The sequence below is a fragment of the Hypomesus nipponensis genome, chromosome 23 (assembly GCF_054491055.1).
Source record: "Hypomesus nipponensis isolate SF chromosome 23, ASM5449105v1, whole genome shotgun sequence".
NCBI lineage: Eukaryota > Metazoa > Chordata > Actinopteri > Osmeriformes > Osmeridae > Hypomesus > Hypomesus nipponensis.
In genome coordinates this window covers 14,806,685-14,819,063 of record NC_140383.1, presented here as the reverse complement: position 1 = coordinate 14,819,063, position 12,379 = coordinate 14,806,685, and the positions used below count along the sequence as shown (strand labels likewise).

The following is a 12,379-nucleotide window of genomic DNA, read 5'->3' as shown; positions in this document are numbered from 1 at the left end:
TTGGGTGTGCGTAAATTCTGTTCTTACCTAAGAACAAATCCCAAATAAGAAAACATTGGTGAATGCCAGAATCTTCGTGAAAACTGCATAAGTGGGGTTTGAGAACAAATTTGTTCGTAAAAACATTTGGTGACTGAGGCCCAATGACTCCCCTTGTCACAATGAAAGCTTATAATAAAATACCTCACATAACTAACGTTACTAGTACATTAAAATTAACGTTATATTGGACAGCTAGCATTAGATATAGCTAATGCTAGCATAATGCTAGCTAGCTGGTCAGAATAACATCATACATGCTCAAATTGTTTATTCTGTTCTGTAGGAGTCCAGTGATCCGTCTCGATAGCAGCAATCCATTTCTAACGACGCTAGGGGTTTTTTTGGGACATTGTAAAAGGTACATTTATGTATTTGAGATTTGCTATTATCACAGCCCAGAGCACAGCAGATAGACGGCGTTGCAATTCAGTCCTTAAGATGGCGACACAACCACTGTATGATGTCACATGAAAAAATAAAACCATGTATTCAAGCTAAGCTTTCAGTTTGAATACAAATGTTATTAGATTCTGGAATGATTTAGAATACATTTTTCATTTTTCACTTTATTATTTGTTTTCAGTTTCACATTTTATGTTTTCAGATTCAAAACCTTTTTTTTACCGCTTCAAATCTTTTTTTTTCAGTTTCCGATCTTTTTTCAGTTTCAGATTAGTTTTTTTTTTTTTTTGATTTTTGGCCCTGATTTTGCAAAGGGGGCATGGCTACAACTCAGAGGGGCATGGATATATGATTGACAGCCAAACAAAGCCTGCACTACACAACAGCACAAGGATAATACTAGTTCTGCCAGCCACTCTTCCTTAACATCATTTTTTTGTTCTGAAAACAACAGCTGATGATAAAACAACCACTGCTGAGCTGACCAAATAATATATTCTAATTGGGTGTGCTTTGCCTTCGGTAAAGGCACAACCTTTGTTCTCTCACATATATATTTATTATTTATTTATTTATTTTCCCACCCCTAAAACTCAGTCAATACACAAAACTCACAACACACAATCTGTCAAATCACATTTAAAAGAGAATACATACGTGCCTCAGGTAGCAACAAATTAAATCAGGTCTGTGGACATTGGCCATGTCTGAGAAATGGGTGTATTGAGTGCAGAGTGGGTCTAGTGACAGACTTCATCCGCTCAGAAGTCTAATGTTCGCTTTTTTTAAAGTCGCCTTTCTGTTCTAAAAAGCCTTTGAAAATGTCATTGACGTCATACACATCGTACGACCAGAGCTACTGCTTGTCGGCAAGCTTTGGTTACTTACACTTTTCTCTCGAGGCATCGACAACACAGCTGACAGGTTAGGCTCTCCCTGTCAATACACATGCTAGAAAGAGTTTTGGCTTGCTTATGTTGTTGCTAATGTTGCTAATGCTCTGACATTCTGGTTCTGCTTTGGATGCCATCAAGCGGGATCTCTGGTCGTAGTCTTTCACTAACCAATCAGCATTTGTTAGCAGAATGCTAGCGTGTTATGGGCAACAACGACTTACCCTGTAAGAAATCGAAAGGACATAAGTATTCGTTCATTCAACTTTTGACCTGTAATCCATGTTGAGCATGCAAAAACTACAATCAAATCTGAGATTTCTCAACAACAATCAGGCGAAAGAGACAAATTTAGCCGTTTAGCTCCATAGACTCCCATTCATTTTGCACTCAACCGCGATCACTCCCAGTGGAACTCTGGTGGAACTGCAACAAAATTTGGTACAATGGGGATTAATAGGGAGTGAGTGAGTTCTAAATATTACCGACGCTGCCACCAGAGGGAGTTATTTTTTCAAAACGAAAGCTAGCTAGCATTAGTTAGCTTCCGTTACCTAGCAACCTAGCGTAATACTCGTAGCAATGCAACTACCTGCTAGTGTTACTTGTTAGCCTCCTAATTGTAAATTTTGAAACCATACTATAGTGTTTGTCATATAGTTTTTGTCTATCGGAAAATAGTCGGTTGGAATGTTCAGAATCACATATATGTGACGGTACTCTGTGGGGCCCGCTTTCGAACGATCACATATACGTGACGCTACTAATTAACGGGTTGAACAGGCTCTGGTTTAGCAGCTCATTAACTTTTGAGAGATGGTTAGGCTAATTTACTGCAAGGCAGCTGCAGAAACGCCACAAGCAAAGAGTGAAAGGGTGATAACTGTTTGCTCACTTTACTTTGTGATATGACACACAATTGTAATGTGTAATGTACAATATAAGCTAATATTATTAAGGAAGTACATGTACTTGCGGAAACAGTAGTCTACTATTTCACTGAAGCATTAGCATCATGAAATTAGCCTCTGTTGCCCGGGAAACACATACTACAACCGTCTATGATGCATCTGTTTTCAATCGTTAAAATAAACATTACTCACAAATACATTTTCGTTGTTGGATTTATTATGACATTAGATTACAAGTAAAAGATTTGTGGGTGAAATTATCATTACCTGTGGTTTCAAACCAGTGTATCTCACTGCAACGCTGTAGCCTAGTCTAGTAGCTAACAAAAACATCTCTACAGTACAGGCACAGCTGTTTACAGGAAGTCAAACGGCGGCACATAATTGGCACTACCCTTACTTAAATAAGTCTTTCAATAGGTGAAACTATCTGACTAGTGTCTTCTAACCTAAACTCCATTGCCAGAGTCTAAATTTGCCAATCTGTTCATGAAAATAATTCATTTCAGCCTAAACAGTACAACGGAACGTTAAATCGAATTCAACCAACGCAATCGCTACCAAGACGAACACAGTCTAGTACTATACTGTAGTAGTACAATTTACCGGGGAAGCTTCTCCACACAGGGCTATTTTGCGTTGTTACTGACAATGATTGCTACCACTGAGCTTTTTATGAATGAGGGATTTTCCCCTAAATAAATGTCAAGCTTATTTACGTTTATGGGGGCATATTTTTCAGTTAGCAGATGGTACAATTTGAATCGCGATCCAATTTGAGATAGCTATATGCCCGGTAACGTCGTTGTTAGAATAAGCTTCAAAGGGGGTTCTTTATGAATAAATGAATGCAATATGAGTAGGCTAAATGCCTGAAAATATCACGAGAAGGGAAAACTTAAAATTACGTTTAAGTCATAGAGATTAGGTCCAGTTTTACACTGGTCTGCCAAATGTATTCGTTTTGATTCAACTATGAGGCTGTTCCCTCTTGCAGGGGAAATGAGAAGACAGCTATTTCATTCTTCTCTTCACTCTTAGTATTTTGAGTTGTAAGCAGAAAAAAATTATGCTTTTAAATGTATGTAATCTTAATAAATAATAAGTAGGCTATGCATTTTTGATATAAAATATAGCCTACAGAAATATCAGTTGTAAAAATTTCATTAAAAAACGGACCCCTGTGCAACCGATGCAAGTAAGCACACCCTACACCCTCTCTAGTTGGGGTGTGCTTGCCTTCGGCGAGCACAAACCCTTGTTATCTCACATATATATTTATTATTATTGTTTATTTTTGCGCCCCTAAGGCTCAGTCAATATTTGGACTACATAGACAACGTCAAAAGGTTAGTCGTGGTCACGATTGCGTTGCTTCTATTCGGATTTACGTTCTGTTGCACAGTTTAGGAGGTTACAACGTTTTTGTGGCAAAAAAGTGCATTCTGTCAACGAAGGGTACTCATTAACCTACGTCACTACTTCAGCACACGTTAGCAACGAGGTATGGATACAAGGTGATAGAGACGTTTTAGCAGGCAAGTTGGAGCTTGGATTATGAATGAAAAATACCACCCCCAAAAATTCCCAACCATTGGACTTTGTTGAGAAAGCGATTTCGAGTGGAACTGCAATCTTGGATTTTTTATTTAGGTTGTGAAAGTCTTTGTAAATTGAACAAGTGCGTGTTGCCCGTGAGACCGCCTAGTCTTTTAGGAGGCAGCCATGCTAGAAAGCGTCATAGTAGTATTTTCGTAATTTTATAGTTCAATTTTACACGAAAAACCAGAAAGAGGGAAATGTTATGACGATATGACTATTGTGAAGACAGGCAGGTGGTGAGATTTTAATGTAGGTTGCTGTAAAAACTTTGAGTTGTTTTCTACGTGAGAGCCCCGTCAGCCTCCATGGACGATTGCGGCAGCTGTTGTCGATCTGCGTCTGATGAGTATTTTCTTAATTTCGTACCAGGGTCAATTCTACATCAAAATGGAGAGCAGTGTTTTAAAGATATGGCGATTGCAAAGACAGCCAGCGGGTCAGCATATTTTTGTGATTTGTGTAAAACTTGGAATTTGAGTGAGACCGCATCTTGTTTTGACGTTAGCCTCAGAGTCACAGACTCGGCTCGCCCCCTGCAGTGTGTAGTAGTAGGCTACAGTACTGTCTTCAATGCCACAGCTATTATTATGTAAAAAGAAACGTTCTCATTTCCGGCGCTTTCAAACAATCAGTGAAGTGTGGCTAGCAACAGCAGCTAGCTTGGCTTTAGCAAACTGCTTTTGAATTAGCCATGTCCCCCTAAATTAATATCAAACTTATTTACGTTTTTGGGGGCTTATTTTCAGTTAGCAGACGGTACTGTTTGAATTGCAATCAATCTGAAATTCTGCCAGTGACAACGTTGTATGAATCATGCAATATGAGTAGGCTAAATGCTTGAAAATATCACTAGAAGGGAAAACGGACCCACCTGCAACCGACGCAAACAAGCACACCCTACAATTTCCCCAGAAATTGTACCCTCTCTAGTTTCTATTACAATTGAAATAGTTTGGGGAATGGTACTGTCTTATTTTCTTATTTATCTTTTCACCAAACATGTCTCATCAAAGACAACAGAAAATCAGTGCACTTGTATTGAAGTATTGACAACATCTATTGCTATGTGGATGAAAAGACAAATCCACAAGATAGGGTTGAGGGAAAGGTAGGAGAGTAATCAATCCTTTATTTAGCTTTGTTTGTTTTTTTAGCCAGGTGAACACAGCAGTACATGTTTTACGTACTGTAGAATAGTTTTCTTTTGTAGATAATTATGTTTGCTTTGACAAAAGAAATGTAATTTGATTGTATTTCATCAATACATTTCAGATTTTGCTCAATGATTCCATTGTCTATAGTATTCTCTCAGTCCATTTATGGTGATGTACTATCTTATGAAACGTATCACATATTTTGTAGTACAATATGTAATGATTGTACAAACAATGGTGAAACTAAGGGTATCTTGTGTGTGGATGATCTAAGTGAAAGTTCCTATGGTATTTCATGATATTATTTATTTGAACTAATGATTCTGCATGCGCAGTGTCTAAAGATATGAACATACAATTCCTTGCTTTGAATAAGTCTTACAAGTGTTACAAGTAATGACTTTCGAGTTTTGTATCCAGAGAAAAAGGACATCAAGGTTCTGAATGTGTTTTTTTCTGTCTCAAAACTAGGAAGATGGTGTTATCTGCGATCTATCTTGTTTATGTAATAGCACACACATACAATGTAATCATTCTATCTAAAGGGCAGCCTATGTTTTTCTTTGGTGAGCATCTACTGAGCTGCAGCGCTTCAAGGCCTTTACTAAAGGGCACGGTCAGGGTATTCATCTTATCTCCACAATGGGTTCTAGAAGTAAACTGTGTTCTGCTTGCTGGGAGAGGGTCAGGGTGAGATACCTCCGTGGACGAGGAGCGAACATTAGACTTCTGAGCGGATGAAGTCTGTCACTAGACCCGCTCTGCACTCAATACACCCAGTCCTCAGACATGGCCAATGTCCACAGACCTGATTTAATTTGTTGCTACCTGAAGCACGTATGTATTCTCTTTTCAATGTGATTTGACAGATTATTGTGTGTTGTGCTCTATGGAGTCTGAGTGAGAGGATGAGGGGTGCTGGAAACCCTGTTGGGAGAGAGTGAGAGAGAGAGAGTGAAAGAAAGAAAACAGAAAGTGACAGAAAGGATGAGAGTCACAAGACTGAAAATATATGTAGAGTGAGAGAGGCAATGAGAGAGGGTGAGGAGGAAACAGTAGAGAAAGTTTAGGTTCAGAGAGTGAAAGAGGGAACAGGAAAGAGGAAAAGGTAAACAATGTTTCATAAAACACAGTTTCTCTAAAATATGTTTTTGCCCTGGATTTATATGGACAAGGCAAGCAAGGCATATCAGCACACATTCATTTAATGGTAGAAGGGATTAAAGAAAGTATGATTGCAAATATCCATAAAAGAAAAATCTCTATCGTTGTTAAAGACTTGTGGTCTCTAGAGCTTTTCAAACCACAGATCCTATAAAGAATCTTTAATAAACAGCAGGTCCAGTTGTCTCTGGTATTTCCTTTTAGAAATGAAACTTGGCTAGGCTTGAAACCCACCAATCTCTCCTCAGTCTCCCATCTCTCCTCTATCTCTCCTTCATCTCTACTCTGTCTCCTCCATCTCTCCTCTATCGCTCCTCCATCCTTACCTCTCCTCTGTCTACTCTATCTCCCCTACATCTCTTCCCCATTTCTTATCCTTCTCTCCTCCCTCTGTCCCCATCTCTCCCCCATCTTTCATCTACCTCTCCTCCAACTCTCCCCTATATCCCCCCAGGAGAGACGTGTTTTTCTCTGCCTCCCCCCATACCTATTGGCAGGCAAATACTCCTTATTCAATTAGGCCGTCCCCATATAGTGCTGTGATTTATGAATGGTGAATTTAATTTGTGAGTTTTGACAGCGAAGATCAGATGATGTGCATTAGGAGGATGGCAAGGTGTTGGCGACGGGTGAATATCTCCTTTCTCCCCCCTTCTCAGCTCCACCCTCCTAGAGGTTCACATTCCTCTGGCAGCACTAACATGTGCATATTAGTATGCACGCGTGTGTGCTTACACACGTGTGTTTTCTACCCTATGCAGTGCAACAGGGAGCAGTAAATATTAGCTTTTCAAATGAACACGGACACTTTTGGATATTAAAAGGACAAAATTGAGAGGCTTTCTTTTTTTTCTTCTTTTTTGCACCCCGCCCCAAACCAGAAGCAGAAAGCATGGTTTTCTTTCAACAAACATTAGCCAACCAGCGGGTTTATTCTGCATCTTCAACTGGAGTACATTTTGGGCTTTTGGCAAGTAGGTGGTGGTGATTGTAGGAGAAGGGGGCTGCTGACTAAGGGCATTAGGTTTACCCCGACTTCATATTTACAAGATATTTGCACTGGTGTACTCTGCTAAAGCAGGGGGTTGTACCCAATTTATTTCAAGCACACTATTGTGAGAGATACATGTGGGGAGGACAGCTGTCAATTTCATCCAGGAAGAGAGGAGGGGACAGAGATAGGTAGTAGGTGTAGGAGATACAAAGACAGGGACGTGAGGTAAATAAATAAAGGGGAAGATGGAGTGGTGGAGGTCGGATACTCTTTCATTTTCACCATCCCTACTTTTTATTCCTTGTTCCTTGGGAGATGAGAGAGATAGGGATGTGGCAACCAATCAAACAGATTCTATACTTTTCTGCAGATTTGTTCAGTTTTCAGAGGATGAAGTTATGTCTTCTCTCCTCTATTTTACTCTCCTCCAACCTCTCTCCTCACCTTTCTTCTTTAATTAACACTCGAGAGCTAAATTGATTAGCAGGTGCACAATAGAGAACATGGCCCTGGCTGAAATCTGTTTTCTGTGAGCTGTCTAGTCAGATAGATTATCTAGAGTCAGTAGAGGCATTACTCGCCATACTTGGCTTTTCAGGAATCCTTCCATTATCAAGGATGTTTGTGCAAAATACACCGAAATACAATATTATTTGATGTATCTTTGAATAGCTCAAAATATTGCATTCCTTGTTCTTCAGTGGTAATTGGTGCAATAACTGTTATATGTCTTTATATATCTTTCCTTATCATGTCGGAGACAATTAAACATTGCTGAAACGCTAAAGGTTGTTGATGGAGAGGAACATTTTGTGTCTGTGGTGAAGCCTGTGTTCTCGTTGTAGAGCTACAAGGCCTGGGAGTGTGGAAGGAGGGAAGGGAGTGGGTGTCCTAGATGTGTGCCACACTGTTTTTCTCCTCTCCATCCTGAGTCCAGCACAATTAGAAAGACTCTTTCATTCAAGTCCCACTGCAAGTCCCTGCCCCACGAACAGGAAACTGACCTGTGATCCCAACAGCCAGGCTGCTGCCCATTCTGGAGGAGGAGAGGAGGATGGAGGGAAAGGCCAAAAAGAGAGAAGGAGACAGAGAAATACAGCATTCCTGAAAGAGAGAATAAGAGATTGTGTGTGAGGGTGTGCAATGTGCTGCATGTGTATGTGAATTCCTTGTTTGTATGTGTGAGTGTGTCTGTGTGTATGTGCTTGCAAACTATGCATCTCTGTGTGAGTACCAACCTCAATGGTACTCAATGGTGCTTCTACTCCTCCCCTCCCTGCCTCCTCTCCATCCCCCTGTTCCTTTCTCATCTTTTGTCTGAGTGGATCCCCTCTTCATTCTCTCACATTGTTTTCCTTGGGAGCACTTGCTTCTCTAATGAGTTGGTCTAGAGTCCCACAGTCTGTCCTAGCTGGTGGATCCTGTCTCTCTCCCATTAATGTAGTTGTTAACAGCTTGCGGTCACTCAGTGGTTTGTGTGGCTGCACTCTCCAAGTGCGCTCAATAGAGGGAAATTGCTTTTTCATGGCCCTGACCTGAGAAGGTCCACTGTGTACTTCTTGTCAGTCCGGCCCAGGGCTCTGTAACACACAATACCTTCAGTCACACACACACATACATACACAGACAAACACACTTCTATCGGGCACGTGCTATTAGACCACTGCCCTGCTTAAGTACTTACAGAAAGAACCATTATTATTGGCCAAACAGAAACACACCTGATGCGGCTCTTCTCTACTTTCCTTCTTCTGTCAACGCTTTCTTTCCCCTCCACACCTCTGATACCTCAAACCTCTGAGCCACTCAGAATCAGAAACACCATTTCAGTCTGGGTTATGTTTTATGTCTAACAGTGAACCTTGTGTTAGCAAATGAGACTTAATACATGAACTGTGTTGTGATCTGTGAGACTTTGTGTGTGTGTGTGTTGGAGGGTGTTGTAATGGTGGTGGTGACTAGCCTGTGTCAGTGACTCCTGGACTGTCAGACAACAGTAACTTCTGTGAAAGAATCGGTTCAGCTCTGTTAATCTCTCTCTCGCTCTCGCTCTCTCTCTCTCCAGGAACAGGAAGATTCAGGTCCGGAACATTCCCCCTCATCTACAGTGGGAGGTGAGTTCTGTCTGCTTTGCCCTCTAGGTGTGATGTCATGGCATGAGCGTTAGACCAGCACCAGGAAGTGAGGTCACAGCCGCTAACCCTGCCTTGAACCACTTGAGCTCACAATGTCTTACTCTGTCTCTGTGAGTGAGAGAGAGATACTTGATACTGTTGGCAGGTGAGGTGTTACCACCACTCCTAGAGGCTTACAAATCTTCTGGTCAGTCAGTCCGTCACTCAGTCATCCAATTGTCCAGTCAGTCAGTTATCCAGTTCGCCAGCCAGTCAGTCAGTTTGTCAGTTAGCCAGACTCTTAAGGTTAGGGGGATGTGTGTGAACACAACTTAATTCAGCTGCAGCTCTGTTTGTCTGCATGCTCCCCTGAAGTGTCTGTGTGTCTGAATACGTGTGTGTGTGTGTCTTTGTGTCTGCATTGTGGCACGCCCAAGGTAGGAGGCGCATTAGAAATTTGCAAATACAACAAAAATCATTTTACAGTTTTTCACGATTGCTAAAACACTAAACCCCATTCCCTGAATCAAATGGTCAGTGAACTAAACCAATTTGTCAAATCAGACACTCTTTTGGCAAAACTCTAAACACATTCTCATTCACTAAACACATTTTGCACTGTGATGCACTTGTGCTGCAAAATGGTAAACAAAGGGGGCGAACAGTAAACACAACTACAACACAGTTGTCATCTGTAAAACACAATGACTCAAAATTGTTCACACTTGTTTCTATTGCTGGTTTGGGACAATGTCAGCTTTCACCGTGGTGTCTATATACAAGAATAGCATTTTTTACTTTACGTAAATGTTTACCTTCCACCATACAGCCCTTTTCTCAACCCAATTGAAGATTTTTTCTCTGTGTGGCGGTGAAAGGTCTATGACCGAAACCCATATACCAGGGTAAATCATCCTACAGGCAATGGAATTGGCATTTGGTGACATAGGTGTGGAGTGTTTTCAAGGCTGGTTCCAGCACACCGTTATTCTTTGTTCTTTATTGACAGTACTACTGTAAGTTGTGATGGTTACTGTAATATTTTCAAACCAAATCCAATGCACAGTATTTGTATAGCCCTTTTTACAGTACAAGCAGTGTCACAGAGGGCTTCACATACACTGATAGAACTGCCACCCAGCCGACCTCAACCCTCAAGGAAGACAGGGAAAAACTCCCAGAAAAACTAACTAGAGGAGAAAAAATTGAAGAAACCTTGGGAGGAGCAATTCAGTTAGGGATCCCCTCCTCCAGTGACGGTTGGCAAAACAGAGGTGCAGAACACAAGCTAAACATAGTCATACATCAGGAAAGTGTCAATGGGTGTTGAAACATCAAAATCCAGTGTTTCAAAATCCCAAAACAATTTTCTTTATTGCTACGTAAATGCATTTACTGTGTACACATAAACAAATTTGTCTTTACATGGAACTACATGGCCTGGATGTTGTGTTCTCCATTTTTATGTGTTTTGTCTAATGATTGCTCCATGGTGTTTATATATTGATTTGCTGTGTTTATGATCTGACAGCATTGTTTGATTTTTTAGCACAGGTTACATGGTTTAGGGGCGAGTGTTTGATTTTGCCAGAAGAGTCAGAGGTTTTAGAAATTGAGTTTGAATATTTGGTTTTGTGTTTACAGTTTTGAGAAAATGGTCGACTGTTTCAAGAAATGTGTTTTAGCAATTGTGAAAAACTGTATTACAACACAAAAAACCCAGGAAGCTACCAGGGACAAAGGGACAGGCTAAAAAGGGACAGCTACAAAGGGAGAGACTACAGTGAGACCCAGTCCTCTATCCTATTGCCAGACGAATTGAATGCCTTCTACACTCGCTTTGAGAGGGACAGTGACCCCCCTGCAGTGGAGCTACCTGAAGGCCTAGCCAGTGGTGTGCCTACACTAACTGTATCTGAGGTGAAGCATTGCTTCAAAAAGATCAACCCTCGCAAGGCACCTGGCCCAGACGACATATCAGGTAGGGCCCTCAGGGGCTGCGCTGACCAGCTAGCAGGGGTCTTCAGTGAAATCTTCAACCTCTCCCTCAGCATGTCTGTACTCCCCACCTGCCTCAAGAGGACCACCATTGTCCCTGTGCCCAAGAACTCCAAGGTCACCTGCATGAACGACTATCGCCCGATAGCACTGACATCTGTCATCCTGAAGTACTTCGAGTGGCTAGTCAAATCATTCATCTGCTCCTCGCTGCCTCCCACCCTGGACCCTATGCAGTTTGCATACTGGTCCAACAGGTCTACAGACAATGCCATCGCCCTGACCATGCACACCGCTCTCTCCCACCTGGACAAAGGGAATATGTATGCGAGGATGCTGTTCATTGACTACAGCTCAGCATTCAACACCATCATCCCCTCCAGACTGGTCTCCAAGCTTGTGGACCTGGGACTAAGAACCTCCCTATGCAGGTGGATCTTCCACTTCCTGACGGGAAGGCCACAGGTGAGAATCGATGACCGCACCTCATCCACACTGATCACCAACACAGGCACCCCCCAGGGCTGCGTGCTCAGCCCTCTCCTGTTCTCCTTGTTCACTCACAAAAGTGCAGCAATGCACAGCTCCAACCTCCTTGTTAAGTATGCTGACGACACAACCATCGTGGGCCTCATCTCTGACAGTGACGTGTCAATACTCAATTAGAAACCCAAAAGGTCCACTCACCAAATGTCCTTTCAGTCCAGGGTCCACAACAGTGATGGTTTATTTTTCTGGAGTTCTGGGGGTAATTTTGTAGTGTCCATGCTTTGTGTCATAGTGACGTTTCACATTATCACTATTGACAAGGCGGGCAACCGTCTCATTGCAGATTAAACACATCGGTTTTGTGCTCCCCACCGGCAGCACAAATGCATACTTGTCTGAAATTAGCGATTTTTTTTATCAACATTTCGCTTTTTGTCAGGTTAAAAGCACTCCATGTCTTTTGCTGAGGAAGAAACAGGTACCGTTAGCAAATCGATTAGCCTGCGTTGTTGCAAATGACACACACAACCTTTGTGACCCACAGGCTGCGCCCAACATTGAGTTGTCATGGTGATTACAGTATTACAGCTCCTGATTGGACCTTTGGACTGGTCAC

At 41.7% G+C, this 12,379-nt stretch overlaps 1 protein-coding gene across 13 annotated transcripts in view; it reads left to right on the top strand.

Moving 5' to 3' along the window:
- The window catches only part of igf2bp2a (insulin-like growth factor 2 mRNA binding protein 2a), a 187,652-nt gene that overhangs the window by 59,615 nt on the left and 115,658 nt on the right, over positions 1 to 12,379 (top strand). For 5 of the 13 annotated variants that reach the window (XM_084689419.1, XM_084689429.1, XM_084689430.1 and 2 more), the window contains 2 exons: positions 9,228 to 9,276; positions 10,921 to 11,739. In XM_084689419.1, coding sequence (XP_084545545.1) covers positions 10,951 to 11,739 — 789 coding nt within the window. In that variant the 5' untranslated portion in view covers positions 9,228 to 9,276; positions 10,921 to 10,950. Of the gene's footprint in view, positions 1 to 7,851; positions 9,277 to 10,920; positions 11,740 to 12,379 lie in introns of those variants that run through there. The other 8 variants (XM_084689423.1, XM_084689422.1, XM_084689424.1 and 5 more) reach the window with 6 other exon arrangements.